We start from the raw sequence: 21,644 nt of genomic DNA, 5'->3' as shown, positions 1-21,644 counted from the left end.
CCACACCTGGAGTATTGTGTACAGTTTTGGTCTCCTTACCTAAGGAATGATAAACTTGCATTAGAGGGAGTGCAGCGAAGGTCCACGAGACTGATTCCTGGGATGGGGGATTGCCCTATGAGGAGAGATTGAGTAGACTAGGCCTATATTCCCTAGAATTTAGAAGAATGAGAGGTGATCTAATTGAAACATATAACATTCTTAAGGAGATTGACAGGATAGATGCTGGGAGGATGTTTCCCCTGTCTGGGGAGTCTTATACTAGGAGTCACAGTCCCAGAATATGGGTCAGCCATTTAGGCTGTGATGAGGAGAAATTTCTTCAATCAGAGGATTATGAATCTTTGGAATTCTCTTTCCCAGAGGACTGTGGAAGCTCAGTCATTGAATATATTTAAGACTGAGATCGATAGATTTTTGGGCACTAGGGGAATCAAGGGATGTGAGGATACAGGGAAAGAGAAACTAATGTAGAAGATCAGCCATGATCTTATTGAATGGCGGAGCAGGCTCAAGGGGTTGTATGATCTGCTGCTGCTCCTATTTCTTATGTTCTTATGTTCTGACAGCTGAGGAGAGGCAGCCCTGGTGGGCCAGTTAGGAGAGGGAAAGTCCACCAGCTCAACGTATGTCCACAATTAGGGGAATATATATAATTAACAGTCCTGGGTATGGTGCCATGTGCTGTCCACAATCCTTCACTTCCTTACGTCACTATTTTTGGCAAGGCTTTTATGCCAACATTTAATATTGAAACTTCATATGTAAACATTTATAATCACGTTTCCCTATGTAAACAGTTGCCTTTTCTGGTTTGTTGATGAAACAATCGAATCACTCAAAATGCTTCTTGAAAAATTAAGCCTGGCATTTTACCTAATAACTGAAATGCGTTATCGCCAAAATAAGGTTTTAAAGAGGATTTTAAAAATCAAAAAAATAATACATTTCAAAAAACATGTCGTTTGCTTATATTAAATGGTTCATTGGCTTACCAAGAATTCCAGTAACTGCAAGAACAGGGTAGTAAATGTCTTCTACCTGATGGAGTATTGTTGGTTCACGCATTTTCTGTGAGACGTGATGGTTTCTGTTGGTGCCGGAAGGAACAGCTCTGCCGGATTACACGATACATCGAGAGGGGCCTTGTATTTATACAGGAGGGAAATCTCCAGTGAGATCATTCAGTTACATCATTATTAATATTAATTACAGTTCATTGAACAAACAAGTGGAGACAATCATGTGAAATCTCACCTGCTTATCATGGAATAAAATATAATTAACTGGAGCTTACACTGTCTCAAAGGATACATTCCATCGAAAATATAGTTGTATGTGACCCTGTTAGAGGACTATTATTGATCCATCAAACATAGGTAGTTTCATCTATGGTATTGAAGTTTCTATGGGCCGTGTCCTTTCAATTCAATATTAAATGTCAGTAATTTTTAGACAGTTTTTGTGTATTTGCCTCGTGTATTTTATACGGACAGGGTTAAAAAACGCTCCTTATTTTCTCTGCTATGCAGATCGAGGAGCTTAGGTATTAAAACTATAAACTTTTTGTAACCTCATTGTGTAATGAGCTCAGTAATCATAAAGGCCCTGTACATTGTAGATGGTGATACCTGTGGATACCCGTGTGTTGGAACCACAGCTTGCATTTATACACCACCCATAACAGAACACTGTCCCAAGGTGTCGCACAGAGACATAAAGAAGATGGCCAAAGAGATGGGCTTTAAAGAGGGTCTATGCATTTGTCACTTCCAGACCTAGTTATTCCAATGCTCCCCCAGTCGGCCTCCCGTCCTCCACGTTCTACAAACATTAACTCATCCAAAACTCTGCAGCCCATCTCGTAACTCGCACCAAGTCCCAGGCACCTATCACCCCTGTCCCTGTTGACCTACATTGGCCTCTGGTCCTCCGATGACTCAAATTGAAAATGACCATCCCCCATGTTTTAATCCCTTTGCAGATTCACCAGTCCCTATCTCTGTAATCTCATACAACCCTCCCAGCCCACCCCAGAATTGTCCTTTTCTCTGACTCTGGTCTTTTGTGCACACCTCTCCATTAGAACCACCATTGGTGGCCGAGCCTTCAGTCACCATTCCCCACACTCTGGAATTCCTTCCTGTTATGTCTGACATTTGGTGGTAGGTACTCGATTGCCTTGGCTTGAGCACATGGAGTTTGATAGTGCTGTGATCATTGTATTGTGTGTAGGTATTCGATTGCTTGTGCCTGGACGTGTGTGTGTGTGGCAGCCATATTAAAAGCAGCATGAACTGAACTCACTGACGGTCTCTGGATTATCTTTGATAACGCAACACTTGGCGACGAGGATGGCTGAAATCTCTCTTCCACCAGCTCCTTCCTTCCTTGCACTACCCGGTGAGCCCCCGATCCCATGGGTTCGCTGGTTACAGTCCTTTGAAACCTACCTCATTGCTCTTGGACTAGAAACTGTGAGTGCGGCTCGGAAAAAGGCTTGGGAGCGGAGGGCCAGCGTGTTCTTGGGACATTATGCACAGCAGACTCAATCCAAACATATGATGAGGCTGTGGGTCTGTTAAGCACACACTTCTCTGCCCCACAAAGTGCCCTCCTGCGGCGATTCATTTTTAGACAACGTCACCAACTCCTCGGCGAGTCAGTGCATCAATACATGGCTAATTTGAGGGGGTTAGATAGCTCGTGCAAGTTCGGTGCATTACAAGATGAGATGGTGCGTGATCAACTAATAGAGCACACAAACAACGTGAGAGTGCGTGAAAGACTGTTACTCGAGTCCGACGATCTGTCGTTGTCACAGGCAGTCAACATTGCCTTTCAAGTGGAGTCTGCAGCCGAATGTGCAGCGAAACTAGCACACACACACAGTGACAGCGCCCTCGGCCCCGACAGCTCTGACACGGTAATGCTCGCGCGACGGCAGCACCGCGCGCTACCGCAGCAACAGTGTGGAAACTGCGGATCTCGTTCACATGCTACCATAGCGCAGAATTGCCCCGCGTGCGGCCAAGCCTGTCGCAAGTGTGGAAAACAAAATCACTTTGCCAATGTCTGTCGCTCTGCCCCGGTTGCTACAAATGAAGACTCTCAGTCTTCAAGCACTATAATTCACAACGTGAGCTCTGGGCCAGTAGTGGCTTTCAAATCATGCACAATTAACCTGAATGATGTGTGCATCCCGCTGTTGTTGGATACCGGTGCCAGCGTCTCACTGCTGAATGTGGACACATTCAAACGCTTTTTCAGCTGCCTGCCACTCTCTGCGCCCTCCACTACCCTTTGCGGGTATGGTAATTTGAAAATTGGACTAGTGGGCTCAGTCAACCTCACAGTACGCTATGGAACAAAAGTTTTGCCAGATTTTTGTTTTCATGTGGCACGCCAAGGAGCTAACCTGATTGGACTGGATCTTTTCACTGACCTGGGTTTTTCTCTCTTGGACACCGGCGGGTCTGCGATTCTGCACGTCGCCTCACCGTGGTGCCAAACATGGCCAGCACTCTTCGAGGGTCTGGGCTGCCTGACTGCCTTCACCCACCAGCCCATGGTTGACTCCACCGTTACTCCTGTCATTCAGCCACTGCGCCGCACCCCGCTTGCTCTCCGTGACGGGGTCACAGCTGAACTAAAGCAGCTACTGGAAGCTGGCATCATCGAACTAGTTGATGCCTCCCCATGGGTCTCCAACCTGGTGGACGCAATGAAAAAGTCAGGTGGTCTATGCGTCTGTGTCGATCTTCGAGCAGTGAATAAGGCCGTAATCCCTGACAAGTATCCACTGCCCGCGTCAGAGGAACTCACAGCGCAGTTCTATGGTTCCATCCTGTTCTCGAAACTGGACCTTCAACAGGGCTATCTACAGGTTCCCCTCCACCCCAGCAGCAGGGCCCTCACTGCTTTTGTGACACATGCTGGTGTCTTTCGGTACACCAGGATGCCATTTGGACTTAGCTCTGCACCCAGCTGCTTCCAAAAGGTGATGGCCTCTGTGCTCGCGGACATTCCTGGGGTGGCCATCTACCTGGATGACATCGTCGTGCATGGGCCCTCGACCTCCACTCACGACGAACGCCTTCACAGAGTTTTCACAGCTCCAGCAAAACACAAGCTCCCACTGAATGGCGAAAAGTGTGTCTTTGCTGTTTCAGAGATCGAATTTGTGGGGTTTCGGTTGTCGGCTGACGGTATATCCCCACTCCAGTCAAACGTGGATGCCATTCACAGCATCCCAGAACCCAGCTCTGCAGCACAGGTTGCCTCCTTCCTTGGCATGACTGGCTACTACCTGAAGTTTTTGCCCCAGTACTCAGCCACCACAGCCCCACTGCGCCAGCTCCTGCAAAAGGATGAGCCCAGGGTGTGGTCACAAGCCTGTATGGAAGCTGTTCGCCTCCTCAAATCGCAGCTCACGTTGCCTCCAGTGTTGGCTCACTTTGACGTCACCAGCCCCACCCTCGTCGCCTGCGACGCGTCCGCTGCAGCTGTGGGGGCGGTGTTATCGCAGATACAGAATGGAGTGGAGAAACCAATCGCCTTTGCCTCCTGAGCCCTTAGCCCCACCGAACAGAAGTACTCAGTCGGCGAGCGTGAGGCGCTGGCGTGCGTCTGGGCATGTGAGCGGTTGCACCTGCACTCGTATGGCCGTGCCTTCACCCTGCGAACCGATCACCAGGCTCTCACTGCCCTGCTGTCGACATCCGGCACGGGCCACAGACCACTGCAACTACACCGCTGGTCTGACCGCCTCCGCCAATACAATTTCCGTCTCCAGTTCACACCAGGACGTGACAATGTTGTTGCAGATCTGCTCTCCCGCACTGTCTCTGCCCCAGCCCCACTCGTCGGGTCTGAACAAGTGGAACAGGATATCGTCCAGATGCTGCACACGCCTCTCCAAACCACAGTCTCTCTCCAGGAGCTCAAAGAGGCCTCTGGACAGGATCCGGCCCTCTCCCAGCTGTGCACCTTCATCAGAGATGGCTGGCCTCGCAAGGTGCCTGAGGAACTGTCTGCCTACTCCAGAGTTAAAGAGGAGCTCTCCTGCTGGAATGACTCCTGTGTTGCACGTGGGCTCTGCACTGTGGTCCCAAGTGCCCTTCGTGCGCGTGTTTTATCCATGGCGCATGAGGGCCACTTGGGTATAGTGAAGCTCAAACAACGATGCCGAGACCTAGTGTGATGGCCGGGTATCGACAGGGAAATCGAGGCCCTGGTCAAGGACTGTGCAGCCTGCCTTGTAAGTGGCAAGACTGGCCACCAAGCTCCCCCACCCCTGCAACCCCTTGCCTGGCCCTCTCAGCCCTGGGAGCACCTGCAGCTGGATGTCTGCGGGGAGATCCATGGTGTCCCCCACCATCAACGGTTCCTAGTGGTGACCTATGGCCTGCACTCAAAAGGGCCAGAGGTCACTGCCATGGGCTCCGTCACCTCTCGGGTCATCATTGATATCCTTGAGTCCCTCTTCTCCCGCTGGGGGCATCCAAAGGCCATCACCACAGACAATGGCCCCAAATGGTCTCTTCGGAACTCTCCTCTTACCTTGAGAGCAAGCGCATCCGTCACATACGCACAGCGTACTACCACCCCGAGTCAAATGGGGGGGGGGTGGAGCGTTTTAACCAGACACTGAAAAATGGCCTCAGAGCACACCTATCCCAGGGGTGTGCGTTTGACAAGGCCCTCCTCCACACACTGCTGCACTACAGAGCCTCCCAGCATTCCACTACAGGGGTCTCACCCGCATCCCTCATGCTAGGCCGTGAGCTCATGCTGCCCCTTGGCAGGCTCCGCCCCTCGCTAGCTCAGAGCCCTGCTCCACCGGCTCAAGCCACAGTCGCTAGACAGCAGGAGAAGATGAAACTCCGCTTCGACCAGTCAAAGAGGGCCAAGGCTCCCAACATCTCAGTCTCCGATTGGGTCAGAGTCCGCAGGCCTCACCGCAATAATAAGATGGCCTCATTCTGGTCCTCCCCTCTCCAAATCAGCCGCCAACTTGGACCAGCCACTTTCTGCCTCACTGACGGCTCTCGGTGGCATGCCAGCCGCCTTCGGAAGGTGTCAGCACCCCCTGATGCGGGATTATACGGACCTAACCCCCAAGCTTTACCCCCAGAGTGGCGGGATGCACATGTGGCTCAGCCAGCCAACCCTCAAGCAGATGTTGTGCCTCAGCCTGCTCCTCACCAGTCCACACCTCGGCCTGTTCGTACACGTTCTCGCCCATGCCACCTACAGGACTTTGTCACTACATTTCATGTTTGAAATTCTGTGAGGGGGGAGGAAATGTTATGTCTGACATTTGGTGATAGGTACTCGATTGCCTTGGCCTGAGCACATGGAGTTTGATAGTGCTGTGATCATTGTATTGTGTATAGGTATTTGATTGCTTGTGCCTGGAAGTGTGTGTGTGTGGCAGCCATATTAAAAGCAGCATGAACTGAAATCACTGACGGTCTCTGGATTATCTTTGGAAACGCAACACTTCCCTTAAACCCTTCGCCTCTCTACCTCCCTCTCCTCTTTTACACCTTCTTGAAAATCCACCTCTTTGACCAAGCTTTTCATCACTCCTCTGAATTTCTCCTTCTTTAACTCAGGTTCAGTTTTTCCTGATTACTCCTCTGTAAAGCAACTTGGGATGTTTTTCTATGTTAACGGTGCTCTATAAATGCAGTTGTTGTGCTGATTGTTGTTGTATGAGGTGTCTGCCTTGGCTCAGTTGTAACACTCTCATCTCTCAGTCAGAAGGTTGTGGCTTCAAACTCCACTTTAGAACTTGAGCACAAAATCAAGGCTTGTACTGCTGGCCCCCTGTAGATAGAGCAACAGGTGGAAGAGGAAGAAGACAGTGATGATGAAGAAACTCCGTCACTCAATCACACACAGCAGCCACCAGCTCAGATACTGACACTGTCCTTCTGCACATCTGTGTCCTGTGCAGCAGAACTCGTGTGCGATCTCACCCTCCAGGGCGTTGGCACCTGCGCTACCCTTTCCCCCTGCCCTGGCTGCACCCCACTCGTGCCCGGTGACTCACCACGTGTCGATCTGTAGGGGGTGGTGTGTGTGCAGTCAGCTCGCCTCTGACTGAGGTCTCGAGCAGTTCAAATCGTTCCCACACCCCTGGGGTCTAGACACCGGACTTAGGTACAGGCGGCGATACAGAATTGGAGTAGACAACTGGTTTAGTACAAGAAAACCGTATTTTTATTAAAAGGCAGAATAAAATTACAACACTGGAAATTACTGGAATAGTTACAGGCTTACAAGAGTACACTTAATTAGGAATGGGGAACTCACGGCACATCGAGGGAAAAATCACAGTATTAATCCCCTTACCCTTGTCCCACCCCCAATATCTAACTAATTGTGCTGTGAGGGGCCTGGGATCATGCTCATCAATAAGGGTTTCTGAACAGGTCGGATCCTGTCGATTGGGCCGGTCGCGGTTTTGGTGTTTGCTCTTGGTGTCCTTTGGGGCCTGCCGTCATCACCTGGTCCCAGGGTGCAGCGGTGGAGTCGTTTGAATAAAGTACCCTCTTTTCCTCCGTTAGAGATAGGGAGTAAAGTCTTTGTTGGGTACTTTACCTTGCAGAATGGAAACTTTGGATTTTGTTCTTCTGGTGGTGGTCGGGTTGTCGAAGTTTTGTCGCGGTTGGGGTTCGGTGTTGGCTTGGTCATGGTGGCCTAGATCGTTACCTGTACAGTGGTAATGATCCGAAGGTATAGTTTACCCGGCCCTTTTGTTACCGCGGTGCTCGTGGTCGTCGGCTTCTTCTTCTACCCCTGCTTCGAACGTCAGCTTATGCCTGGACCAGGGTGTGTGCCGCTTGTCCCCAATGCTTCTCTACGCTGCCCTTCTCTGCTTATCGGCCTTGCCGTTCGCCTCATCACACCTGCCCAATTGCTGCCCCGTGTGTCCTGTCTGTTTCGAGTCCTGTCTCGAGTCCCCTTTTTTTGGTTACCGGTAGGCCTATTTCGGAGGTTCATTATCTGCGCGCCAAATCAGGGTTAGTTCTTTGTCTAATTTTGGCGGGCTCGTTAAAGTGATTATAGTCATTCACTTTAACTGCTTTTTGGGTGGTTGCCCCATTGTTAAATGTTCCTTAATGTCTCGGTGTTTGTTATTCATAATGTTAATCGGCGTTTTCCTGGCTTGGTGGCTACTTCGAACTGTAACCGATTATTTATGTTGAGTCTGTGGTTTCAATTGCAGTTATACTGAATAACAGGACACAGACTACAGAAGTAAGTAAACAGGTCTTCAGTGATTGAGGGTCAGGGCTGAACTGGGATACACTTTGCTTCGCAGGGTTTATATACCGGTGTGGTCACCACCGGTACTACAATGTACAGGAGCCATCAAAAAGTAGTCCATCACCTTAAGGTATCCTCTTAAGGTGGTACAGGTTACATACACTACAATTTATGCAAAAGGTTTGATGGGTTGAAGATTAAGTCTTTCCTGAGCTGATTGGTTTCAAAACAAAGAATGCGTATTCTGCATTATCTAATGTCTGGCTTCAGAAATAACAAGTCCCTCACAGACCCAGGCATGTCATCTGCCCTGCCGTTTTTGCAGGGCCCTGCTCTTCTTCAATCTTGCAGGCTTCTGCCACGAGGTCCAGAAGCCATTTTGTTTAGGGTTCCCTTATAACTTCCTCCTTCAGGGTCCCTTTATTAATAACTCTGGGGAATGTGGGAATTTTGAGAACCCTACAGATCCCACCTCTAAGCTATCCTCTAAAGTCCGCCCAGTGCCGGTAGCTGAGCTGGTGGCTGCGAGGGTCAGATCGAGTGACGGTGATTTTTCTTCATCATCACTCTCCTCTTCCTCTTCCTCTTGCACCACTGGCTGGCCAGGTTGGACTTCTTGGGTCTCTGAAATGAGAAAGGCACAAGGGTGTTGTTATGGTGAGGGGGAGATGGGCGGAAAGGAAGAGGCGCATGATTACACCATTTACAGCTCGTAAGACAGAAGAGATTGTGGGATGTGGGGCAAGTGGGATGTGAGACGAAGAATTAGGCATGAGCATACCGTCATCTTCAATGGTATTAGCGCTGCCGCTGGCCACGGCCTCACTCATGGCCACTCCAATTATGCCGGGCACCTTCTCCTCGAGCGGGCGTCAGGATATGGAGGCATGGCTGTCCTTCTCCAGCTCGCTGCAGCTGCCTCCAATTGTGCGCCACCTTCTCCTGCAAGAGAGAGTGAAGTGTGTCAGTGAGTGTGGTTCACTGTGTTTGGCTGATGTGGCTGTCATGGCAGTGTGTGCAAGCTGTGAGATGAGGGTGTGAGGTTTGCAGCAGTGGGAAGTGTGTTATGGTGGGTTGGAGTAGATGAATGTGAGGTATGAGTCGGGACTGATACAGATTATTGGTAGGGGAGTAATGGGGATTTGGTGAATTGAGCAGTGTCTGAGGCTAGTGGTGCAGTTTGTGGGATATGGCATTTGAAGATGAATTCACTGAACTTGACCACTTGTGTGAGGTCATTAAACTTCTTGTGGCACTGCATGCAGATCCTCGGGGCTACACTGCTCGCACTGTCAGTGCCGGCTATCTGGTCCCAATGCCCTCACGGTTTGCCTGCCGGGCCTGCTGGCCCCCTGTTAATAGAGGATCACTCGTCTCATGCGCTCCTCCCGCACCAAGGCCTCCAATGCTGCGTCTGACAATCTGAGAGCTCTCTCTCTCTGTGCCATGTTGCGCCAGCATCCAGTTCTTTGCTCCTCAGTCTGTTTCCCAGCCACTTCCACCACCTGCTGAAGCCAGAAGACATGCAGGCTGCCTTTAAGAAGCGCAGGCTAGCTTTAATTGGTGCTAGCCTCGCACACATTTGGGCCCCTGCTGAGGCACTGAGCCACTGAACAGCGCGTTTAATGCTTCCTGACCACTGCAATCATTTTAGTTAGCAGACAGCATGAAGTTTGCCTGCTGCCTGCATCAGACTCAACAGGCACATGGTAATCGTGCTTCGCAATACCCAAGCCGTTTTCAGGCCGTATCCAATTGGCTGTATTTTAAGTTCGGGACGCACTGGGAGCGGGAATTTCTGGCAGCGTGCGGAAGACCCGAAAGTCAGTGAGTGCGTCTGTCAGTGGCTTTTTAACCCAGCCACTGAATGACCATATTATTTATGGGTTTCTCGACCAATTAACATCAGCAGGCGTGATGTGGAACCGCATGACGTGATTTCAACTCCAGTATTTAAAGGGAAACTCCAAACAGGCAATTTGAAGGGGTTTGGGGTTGGGAGCAAAAGGGAAGGAAGTGGGAGAATGAAGTCAAGCATGTCAAAGGCTGCAGATCGGTTCCGTGACGCCTCTCTGGATGTGCTACAGGGGACCCGGAGGGATGTTCTATTCCCTAGCGACAGGAGGAAGAAGCCAGCTAGGGATACCAAGAAGGCATGGTTGGAGGTAGCGGGGGAGGTCAGCAGTAGGAGCATAGTGCCACACTCCTGGATACAATGTAGGAAGTGGTACAATGACCCAACCTGGGCAGAAAAGGTGAGAGCAATGGTACATTCACCTACATGCTGATGTATGTATCACCCCCATCCAATTTTTTTTTTTTTTACAATTTAAATCGCTTTATTGGCATGATAAGTTACATCTTATGTTGCCAAAGCATCAAAATACATTTATGGTTTAGCACATAAACGCAGTTCTATTCATACAGTGTATAAACAGGTATATCCCTGAGTGTATAAATATACATTCGCATTGTTTATATATATTTTTTTCTTAGTTTACTGGTTGTCCCTCTGTTCATGGCAAGCTGTAACATAGTGCGCCGCCAGTGTTATACAGCTTCTCTCCTCTCCCAGTAGGAATGGGAGTTTTTGGTTGTCATTCAGATTTCTGAAATCAGGGCATATTTGTGAGAATTTTTGGTAGAAATTCTCCCTGATGCCCTGATATTTTCCACAAGCTGTGAGGAAGTGCATCTCTGTCTCCACCACTCCCTGACTGCAGTGAGAGCATATCCTGTCCTCTCTTGGCAGCCTGGTCTGCCTGTGTCTGCCTTTTTCGATCGCTAGGCTATGTTCGCTAAGTCTGTACCTTGTCAAGGTTCTTCTCAGTTTGTTATCCTTTACCATGGTCAGGTAATCAGCTATGTTGTATTGTCTGTTTAGGGCCAAGTAGCAATTGAGTTTGCTTTGGGTTTTTGTTGTTTCTGCCCAATATGTCAGATATTTTTCCTTTTGCTTAGCGACGATTGTGTTGGGTCGAATTCTTTGTGTTACCCTGTCACTGTCCTGGGGCTGGTTATTGTTAGTATTGTTAGTAGTTACTTCACTGAGTCCCAGGACTAATTGACTGAGGGTATTCTTCTTTATGGTCAGCTCTTGGCATTTCAGGGCGTCGTAGTGATAGCATTGGGGATTGCTCATTTGTAGGTGATTCCAAAATTTGGTGGCTCTTTTTTGGATAGTGATTATTAATGGATATTGGCCTAGTTCCGCCCTGCATGCATTGTTTACTGTTTTCCTTTGAGTCCGGAGGATACTTTTACAGAATTCTGCATGTAGGATCTCAATTGGGTGTTTGTCCCATTTTGCAAATTCTTGTTGAGTTAGCGGTCCCCATACCTCACTGCCATAGAGTGCAATTGGTTCAATTACTGATTTGAAAATTTTGAGCCAAATGCTAATTGGGATTTCTATTTGGATTGATTTTTTGATGGCATAGAAAGCCCTTCTTGCTTTCTCTTTCAGTTCATTCACAGCCAGTTTGAAGTTTCCCGTAGAACTGATTTTTAAGCCCAAGTATGTGTAGTTAGTGGTTTGTTCAATTTTGGTTGTTCCTACTGTGAAATTTATTTTGGGTCCCTGATGTTTGGATCTTTGCTGGAACACAAGGACTTTGGTTTTTTGGGGATTTATTGTCAGGGCCCAAGTCTGGCAGTACGACTCCAGCAGGTCCAGGTTTTGCTGTAGCCCCTCTTTAGTAGGTGACAGCAGAACCAGGTCGTCTGCATAGAGGAGGAATTTAACCTTGGATTCATATAGGGTGAGGCCGGGTGCTGTAGATTGTTCAAGTAGTTTTGCCAATCCATTTATGTAAATATTAAAGAGTGTCGGTGAGATTGGCGAGCCCTGCGTCACCCCCCGCCCCTGTGGGAAGTATTTTGTTTGTTTGTCTCCAATTTTAACTGCACATTTGTTGTTTGTATACATTGATTTAATTACATCATATGTTTTCCCTCCTACCCCACTTTCGATAAGTTTCAGGAATAAACCGTCATGCCAGATGGAGTCGAAAGCCTTCTGGAAATCTACAAAGCATGCGTAGATTTTGCTTTTGTTATTGTGAACGTGTTTGTCAATTAGGGTCTGTAGGGTGAAGATATGATCGGATGTTCTATAGTTTGGCAGGAATCCAATTTGGCTTTTACTCAAGACATTGTGCTCCTCAAGGAAGTTTATAAGTCTTTTGTTTATGATGCTACAGAATACCTTCCCCAGGTTACTGTTTACACAGATGCCTCGATAGTTGTTTGGGTCGATTTTGTCCCCACTTTTGTATATGGGCGTTATGAGTCCTTTGTTCCAGATATCAGGGAAATAACCGACACTCAGAACCAAGTTGAAGAGTTTTAGGATAGCCAGTTTCATTTTGTTGTCTGTGTGTTTAATCATCTCGTTTAGTATACCATCTGTCCCGCAGGCTTTTCCTGGTCGCAGGTCCTTGAGTTTTTCAAGAAGTTCTTTTTCTGTTATTATGGCGTCCAGCGGGTTTTGGTTATCTTTTATGGCCATTTCTAGCTTTTCCAGTTTTTTGCATATTTGGTGTTGCTCTGGTCTTAGTGTTTTTTTCTGGTATAATTTTTCAAAGTGGTTTACCCATGTGTCCCCATTTTGAATGGCCAAATCGTCGTGTTGTTTTTTGTGTAGTGTTTTCAAGTTTTCCCAGAAACAATTGGAATCAATGGATTCCTCCATGGAGCTGAGTGTATTCTTAATATATTGCTCTTTTTTGGTTCTGAGTGTGTTTCTGTATTGTGTTAGTGTCTGACAATAAGTAAGGCGTAGTTCCTCGTTTTCTGGATGTCTGTGTTTTTGGTTTGATATTTTTCTAAGTTTTTTCCTCATGTTATGGCAATCTCGGTCAAACCATTTTTCATAGTTTTTTGTTTTGGGTTTGTTCTTGCGAGCTTTCAAGTTTGCATTTGTTGCCAAATTATCAAAAATATTGTTTAGTTTACTAACTGCCCGGTTTACGCCTTCTTTATTGTGAGTGTATATGTTATCCAGAAAGGTGTCTAAGAGAGCTTGAGTTGATGCATTGCTAATTGTTTTCTGGTATTTTTCCGTGTCGTTTTTGGCCCATCTGTACGATTTTTTGGTGTTGTACAGTTTACTGGGTTGTGTTTCTATGTTGTTTGTTTCTGTCTTTTTGAGGAACATAGTAATTTGACTGTGATCTGACAGTGTTGTTTGTGGTTTGACTGTGAATGCTCTGAAAGAGGATGGGTCTAAGTCTGTAATCATATAGTCTACTGTGCTGCAGCCAAGAGGTGAGCAATAGGTCGATCTTCCTAGGAGGTCTCCTATGAACCTACCATTGACAATGTACAGACCCAGGTTTCGACAGAGCTGTAGTAGCTGTTTTCCGTTGGTATTTGACTGCTTGTCGCAGTTATGCCTGTATGGAAGGGAAGGGATGTCAAAGTGGTTATTCCCGAAAACATAATTGTTTCCCTGATTATTGGTGAAGTCTGGTTCTTCGCCCGTTCTTGAATTGAGGTCCCCACAGATCAACACGTTCCCCTGGGCCTGGTATTGGATAATTTCCCCCTCCATGTTGGAGAAGGTGTCCTCTTTAAAGTACGGGGAATCGATTGGAGGGATATAAAGTGCGCAAATGTAAACATCTTGGGTGTTTGAGATAATCTCCCTCTCAAGTTTGAGCCACATATGGTTTTCGCCCTTTTTTATAAATTTGATGTAATTCTTAAGTTCTGTTTTAAACCAGATCAGTATGCCTCCGGAGTCTCTGCCTTGGGTTACACTTGGTAATTTATTGGAGGGCACCACCAGCTCAGTGTACCCTTGGGGACAGCCAGTGTGTCCTTTTCCTTTATACCAAGTTTCCTGTAAAATGATAATATCTAGGTCTTTAGTTTCATCTATGAACTCTGGTGTCCTACTTTTCACTTCTCGCAGTGAAGAGCGTAGACCTTGGATATTCCAGGTCGAAATATATAAGGATTTCATGTTAAGTTTGATCTTTTACTATGATAGGTTAAAGAGTGGTACGTGTTTGTCGTGTCTAAGTGTGGGAAAAAAAAGATCACATCAGTTGTCTACAAAAGTTAATACAATTTGGTTACAGTTCTTTCTATTAATTAGTCCTTGATCCATAAGGCGGAAGTAGATGCTGCTGCACATCTGCTTATTGTCTCTTAATGGATTGTTTCTGTCTGAGGTATTGCGTACGTCCTGTGCATCTCTCCCTCTGTCTGGCTGGGAGCAGTCCTATTCCCCTGTGGGACAGGAGTGGTGCAGGTCTGACATTGTTGTTTTGCATGGGGATCCTCTCTGGTCTCGGTTGGTGTGTTGGTGGTCCTTGTAGTGTTCCTGATATGTACCCCGCTGATCTCTGGTGGTCGGGGGGGGGTCCTCTTGGAGTCTGGGTATGGACCCGGTTAAAAGCGACGTCCTTCAGGGCTTTAGCAAGGATCGATATTCTTTGCCTTTGGATGTGGACGTGGTCGTAAAGACATTCCTCATCGAGGGTGGGGTGTTGGGCCAGGTGTACGTTGTGGTTTGATTCGCAGTCTCTTGCTATGCTGGCATTTATCTCATGAATTGTGTTGTTGTTGAAGTCTGTTCTCGGCAATATTGTGGAAACAGTGATTCTAGTGTTTGGAAATGTACTGCTTGCTTTCCTAATCATTGCTCTGAGCGATGTTGCTACTTCTTTCTGTTGGGTCTTTAGGTCATTTGTGCCCGTGTGTATTATTATGTGTTGGGGGGAGCCTAATCTGGCTTTGGTCAGCCATCCCATGGCTCTGTTTGTTGTTGGGCACCAGATCTTTTCTACTTTACTTCTAGGGAATAGCTTTTTCTCCCATAGAAATTTCCCATTTGAGTCTATGAGTATTACGACGTCAGCCTTGTTTGTGTTTACTGTCTGGTGGCTTTTGCTTGGACTCATAGTGTGTGTGCTGGGCTGGGGTGTCTGGTGTGTGCGTACCTCTTGTGAGCGGCCCGCTTGTGGTTCCACGGTGGTGGGGGAAGGTTGCGAATCAGTATGCTGGTCGGTCTGTGTGGCACCCCTTGTATTGTGTGTCTGTTGCTTTTGTTCCGTGTGGGAGTGCAGCCGTTCCGTCCGGCTCTGTCTTGTCTTATCTCTAGCCTCTGGTTGCTGGTCTAATGGTGTTTTCTCTCCTCTATGGCTCTCTTCTTTTTCCTGCAGCTCTTTCACCTGATTCCTAAGTAGATTCACCTGGTTCTCAAGTAGCTTCAGCTCTCTCTTGTGTCTCTCCCTCTCCTGATTTTGATTGTCATTCATTTTGAGGAAGTCCTCTCTAAGTTTAACCATCTCTATCTCTAATTGATTAAATTTATCTTTTGGTTGTATCTGGCTGTGTGATCCCGGGGTATGTGTCTGGTCGGCCCTGGTAGGCTCACTCACTTCCTGGCTAGGCTGGTCGGCCCTGGAGGGCTCACTCACTTCCTGGCTATGCTGCTCTTCTCTTGGTGAGCTGGGAATGGTAGGGGGACTATGTGTGGCTTCCTCCCTGGTAGTTATGCTGGTGTTTGTCAGTTGTATCGTGTGGCTGTGGTTCCCCGGGGTTAGTGTCTGGTTTGAACTGTGTGGCTCGTTCACCTCCTGACCAGGCAGATTTTCTCCTGGTAAGTTGTCAATGTTGGGGGGAGTGCGGGCCACTCTGGGGCTGTTCCTTCCCCCCTTAGTTAATTTTTTCAGTGTCCTGAAGGCCGTTGCAAATTTGTCGAGGTTGCCTTGCACTAATATTGTCCCGGTATTGTACGCGTTGACCGTCGTAGTTGAACTGTCTCCTGGTGTGTTAATTTTCATTATGGACCCATTTGCGGTATTTTCTAGCTTAACATTGGTATAGTGTGATTTTATTGCTGTGATCCAAGCCACTGGCTGATCTGAGTAGAAAATGAGGTTACTTTTTGTCCCATTGTTGTAACAGTCAGCAAAAAGTGTTTCTGGTTTTTCTCTCATCTGCTCATGCTTGATCGCTTTTATAGCTTTTTTTGCAGTGTTGGGGGGAATCTGGAAGCGGGGCTGTTGTGGATCTTCTGATTCGCTCATTTTTGGTAAAGTATTGTTGATCTTAGAATAAGCTTTTCTGGGGCCCCGGGTTTGGTGTTTCCCTCTCCCTGTTCGCGAGCTTTCCCGGTCCCCCTCTCCGACCCCGTGGTCCCTGGGCCTCGGCTTCTGGGTTCACCCTTCTCAGGTCTGGGTCTGTGAGCCGCTGTTTCCCGGTGCCTTCGGGCTGTTCCCCTCCCCCTCAGAGGCCTCTGTGCCTCTGTCTCGGCCTGGCTCCTCGGGCCTTTCCCTGGCTTCAGTCTCCCTCCCTGGGCCCTGTACTCACAGTCTTGGTTTGCTTCTGGAAGCCTTCTGGTTGCTCCCCTTCTCCTCAGAGGTCTCTGGGCCTGGCTCCTCGGGCCTTTCCCGGGCTTTCTAGCCCAGCCGCCGCTCGGGTTGTGCCTCGTTCGCCGTTCGGGTGCTGGACTGCGGTCGTCGCTCGGGTGCTGGACTGCGGTCGTCGCTCGGGTGCTGGACTGCGGCCGCCGATCGGGCCGTGTCTCGTTCGCCGCTCGGGCTCCCCGAGTCACCTCGTTCCGGCTGCCGCTGCGTCTCCGTGCGGCCTCCCCGATTCGCCTTGTTTCCCGAAGCGGCCTCCCCGAGTCTCCTCGCTCCGGCTGCCGCTGCGTCTCCGTGCGGCCTTCGCGCCTCGGTTCCCGATGCGGCCGAGTCACCTTGCTTCTGCTGCTGCTGTGGCCCCGTTTGTTTTTTTTTTCCCTTATTTCTTTTTTTTTTCTTTGGCTTTTTTTTTTCTAGTTTCCTCTGGTTTTTTTTCCTTTGGTGGTCTTTTCCTTCCTTACTTAATCTAGACTAAACTAAACTTAAACTTAACTAAACAAACTAAACTAACTTAACTAGAACTAAATTTAACTTTAAACCTTTTTAAACTTGAAATGAACCTTTTTTTTCCCCACTTTAAACACTAAAAACACTAAAAATTCAGCAGCCCATCTTCAGCGTGTGTATTCACTCTGTCTGGCCATCCCCTCACTCTGCCTTCTCAAGCCTACACCAGCAAATCACTCCTCACACCAACTTACCCTGCAGGTACACCCATCCCTCTCTCTCTGTGCACTTCCTCACATCCCCATCCATCTAACCACCACTGACATTCACCATCATCCTTATTCAATGTCATGCCTCTCCCTCATAATCACCCTCAACAAATGCTCTCTATCCATTCGTTTAACACATGGCATAACTCTCACTTATAGTTCTTTCCCTCCTCACAGGAGAAGAGAGCACAGAACACGGGTTAGTGAGAGAACTGGGGGTGGCCCTCCACAGATCTCACAGCTAACAGCTCACAGGGGAGTTATCCCCGGTGTCCTGGCCAATATTTATCCCTCAATCAACATAACTTGGTTGTTTGCAAGACTGCTTTGTGTTAGTGGCATAAGGGTGGGGTGAGGGTAAAAAGTGACTTTTGCATGTGGTTCTTAGTTGGGTTCACTGGTAGAACATAAGCGAACTTTACATTAATGAGGGCATCCCAGGCATCCTGGGCAGTAATGTGTTCCACTGGTGGTGCATGGCCTGCATCACCTTCCGCCTCCTCCTCCTCCTTTTCCTCCCCCTCCTCCTCGTCTTTCTCCTCCTCCTTGGAATCATCCGAGGTTGCTCTGTGCTTTGTGCCTTTTCCTTCTTTAAGTCCAATTCTTGCTGCTGGGCAATGTTGTGTAATGTGGAGACCCTGGATGGTGCGTACTGAAGGGTGCCTCCAGGTCTGCCCGGGCACCTGAAGTGCGCCTTCAGCATGCCAATGGTTTGTTCGATGACACATCCGGTGGTCATATGGCATTCATTTTATCATTCCTGTACCTCATTCCTCAGGTTTCTGAGATATATCATCAGCCACATTTTAATTGGGTATCCCCTGTCTCTGAGCAGCCAGCCAGTAACTCTGCTTCCTAATGCGACGATGTCTGGGAGGGTGGACTGCTGCAGGATGAAAGTATCATTACATCTGCCTGGGAATCGTACCAGCTGGAAATTGATGGAGTGGAAGCCCTTGCTGTTGATGAGCACCCCTGAGTGATCTATGTGTGGTTTAATGGCCTCCAGTGTGCAGTCAATGAAGCCGTGCGCCTGTGGTAAGTCAGCGAGAGCCGCGAACCTGAGCGACTGCTCATTGTGACTGGCATCATCGCAGGCGAAGTTGACATAATTGGCGGCCCTGACAAAGAAGCCATCAGTCACCTGTCTTATGCGTTTGTGTGCCACCGACTGCGAGATATTGCAAGTGTCTCCAGTAGACCCCTGGAAGGATCCAGAGGCAAAGTGGTTGAGGGCGGTGGTGACTTCGACAGCCGCTGGTAAAGCATGGCCACCAGGTCCAGCTGGCAGCAGGCCTTGTTCCAGAAGGCTGCAAATGTCTGTCACCACCTGATGCGAGACCCTGAGCCGGCTGAGAGACCAGTGTTCCGACATGTCGAGGAAGCTCATCCTCTGCCTGTAGACCCTGTGTGCTGGGTGTGGCCTCCTGTGAGCTACACCTCTCTGCTGGTCCCCTCTCTCCTATGGAGCTGCAGGTCTGTGAGCAGCAGGCTGTTGCTGGTGCAGCTCCTGGTGCTGCTGCTGGTGCAGCTCCTGCTGCTCCTGGTTCTGCTGATTGTGCTGGTGGACAGCATGGTCCTCCTCTGAGGTCCAATGTAACAGTGTAAGCGGCACCCACAGTGATCTGATAGATCAGAGCTCCAAAGTGCAGATCAGGCCTACAACCCTCCAAAGTGTTAGTGACACTTCCAAAGTGTGTAAAGTAACCTCCAAAGTGTGGACTGTAACCTCCCAGTGCAAGTGCTGTGAAGAAACCCTTTCACACAAGCAGGTAAGAAAACCGCTGTGTGTAATCGGCACTTATTAGCATATTTCCTTGTCATGTCTTCGGCCTCCTCAATTGACGCTTTCTTCTCGCCTTGCTTTCTCTGGCGAGGCCCAGGATGCCCAGGATGCCCAGAAACCCATGGAGCCAACGTTAAACTGCGAAGCCCACGTTAATATCACTGTAATTGAAAAATTAACTTATTGAAATTGACAACCTGCCTCTCCCGAGGGTTTTTCAAAAATTTGTTTTTCTGGGATGTAGGTGTCGCTGGCAAGGCCAGCATTTATTGCCTGTCCCTAGTTTCCCTTGAGAAGGTGGTGGTGAGCCACCTTCTTGAACCGCTGCAGTCCGTGTGGTGAAGGTACTCCCACAATGCTGTTAGGGAGGGAGTTCCAGGATTTTGACCCAGCGTCGGCGATATACTTCTAAGTCAGGATGATGAGTGACTTGGAGGAGAACATGGAGGTGGTGGTGTTCCCATGCGTCTGCTGCCCTTGTCCTTCTAGGTGGAAGAGGTCGCGGGCTTGGGAGGTGCTGTCGAAGAAGCCTTGGCGAGTGCATCTTGTAGGTACGCCGGTGGTGGAGGGTGTGGATGTTTAAGGTGGTAGAGGGGGTGTCAATCAAGCGGGCTGCTTTTCCTGGATGGTGTTGAGCTTCTTGAGTGTTGTTGGAGCTGCATTCATCCAGGCAAGTGGAGGTTATTCCATCACACTCCTTACTTCTACCTTGTGATGGTAGAATGGCTTTGGGGAGTCAGGAGGTGAGATACTCGTCGCAGAATACCCAGCCTCTGACCTGCTCTTGTTGCCACAGTATTTATGTGGCTGGTCCAGTTAAGTTTCTGGTTAATGGTAACCCCCAGGATGTTGATGGTGGGCAATTCGGTGATGTTAGTGCCATTGAATGTCAAGAGGAGGTGGTTAGACTCTCCCTTGTTGGAGATAGTTATTACCTGGCACTTCTGTGGTGCGAATGTTACCTGCCACTTATCAGCCCCAGCCTCAACGTCGTCTGGGTCTTGTTGCATGCAGGCATGGACTGCTTCATTATCTGAGGAGTTGTGAATGGCGCTGAACACTGCAGTCATCAGCGAACATCCCCATTTCTAGCCTTATGTTGGAGGGAAGGTCATTGATAAAGCAGCTGAAGATGGTTGGGCCTAGGACACTGCTCTCACGCAGCTTAATGCACTGCAGTTAAATGTGTAAGTCAGCGGGTTGGAGCCGGTTTCCCCAGACATTGGCATTTTTCCGGGATTTCACCCCCAGCTGCACCAAACCCACCCGCTCATCCTCGGTAAAATTCCCCCCAATATTCTCCAGACAAACGTCCCAAAGCAACGCTGCCTGCATTCCTCATAACTGAAGCAGATATGTAGTATCGCGTGAATGATTTAAGCCATTTAAATAAAATTAAGAGTCTATTAATGGGGCAGAAATTCCTCCCCAAACGCGTGAGTACGGAAGGGGTACTCACGCGCCTGGCCGGAGGAAATGCCGGTTTTCAGCATGCACAGCGCATGCGCTGAAAACCGGCATTTCCTCTCCTCTAACCCAAGAGGTGAAGAGGCTAGCGCGTGCGCTGTAGGGGGCAGCGTGTGCGTCTTGGATTTCCTCTGTTTTGGGGGATTTGCGCATGTGTAAAGGCCTCCGGTCTTAACGCTTGTAAAAAGCACACGTAAGTATTTATTTTTACAGGTAAGTGGTGTTTTAGTGTAATTTAGAATTTTTTTTCCCACAGGTTTATTATTTTAAAGAATCTACAATAAGGTAAGTTTAGTTTTAGACCCTTTTTATCAAAAAATTATTTTTTTCAAAGAAAAAAATTATTGTTTAAATTATTTTTTTAAACTTATTTATACTTAATTTAATGATTGGGATGTTTTTTAAATTTTTATTTAAAGTTTAAATAGTGTTTTGGGCCCCCGTAGTTTTCATGAGTTTGACAGTTCTTACTCTCAAACTCATGAATGAACCTTCCCCTCCCCTGATTGGTTGTACAGTGCTCACCTGATCCCAGCCGGCACATCGCACTAACTACGCCGCTGGATCAGGTAAGCACAGCGCGCCGACAGCTGAACCGGGCCTGTGACAGGAAATGCAAGCAGGCCCGGGCTTCAGATGTCAGCGCGCAGGGTGAGTGCAGATCGGGGGCTTGCACCCGCGGGAAGCCCCCGACCCGAATTTTTGGCCCAATAAGAGGATATGTCTGAAAGAAAGACATTTGATTCAAATCACCACAGATTAAAGGACAACAGAAGTTGATGTGCTTTAATAGCTTTGTAATGATTTCAGGAATCTAGTGAGTGAAAAGTTGGAGGAACACAATTGTGCCAATCCTCTTGACCTTTTGACCCCAGGGTTTGCCCATTGTGGTTTAAACCCCACTGTTGTCTTGAGCACATAATCAAAGCTGTAACTTTAGTGCAGTGCTGAGGGAATGCTGCATAATTGAAGGTGCTGTAGCAGTTCGTGTTCGCCTAGGTAGGTATCGGACGAATG

General features: G+C 48.3%; 1 protein-coding gene across 1 annotated transcript in view; it reads right to left on the bottom strand.

Annotated features, from left to right (window-relative positions):
* Nucleotides 1-20,389, bottom strand: part of LOC147109642 (putative G protein-coupled receptor 139) — a 38,333-nt gene extending 17,944 nt beyond the window's left edge. The window contains exons 1-2 of the mRNA XM_086002333.1: nucleotides 20,321-20,389; nucleotides 18,284-18,578 (exon numbers count right to left, since the gene is read on the bottom strand). Coding sequence (XP_085858459.1) covers nucleotides 18,284-18,578; nucleotides 20,321-20,389 — 364 coding nt within the window. The remainder of the gene's footprint in view (nucleotides 1-18,283; nucleotides 18,579-20,320) is intronic.
* Nucleotides 20,390-21,644: the final 1,255 nt, after the last annotated feature.

Source organism: Somniosus microcephalus, chromosome 12 (genome assembly GCF_052327205.1).
Source record: "Somniosus microcephalus isolate GS21.2 chromosome 12, FLI_Smic_1.0, whole genome shotgun sequence".
Lineage (NCBI taxonomy): Eukaryota > Metazoa > Chordata > Chondrichthyes > Squaliformes > Somniosidae > Somniosus > Somniosus microcephalus.
This window is presented reverse-complemented; position numbering and strand designations above follow the sequence as displayed.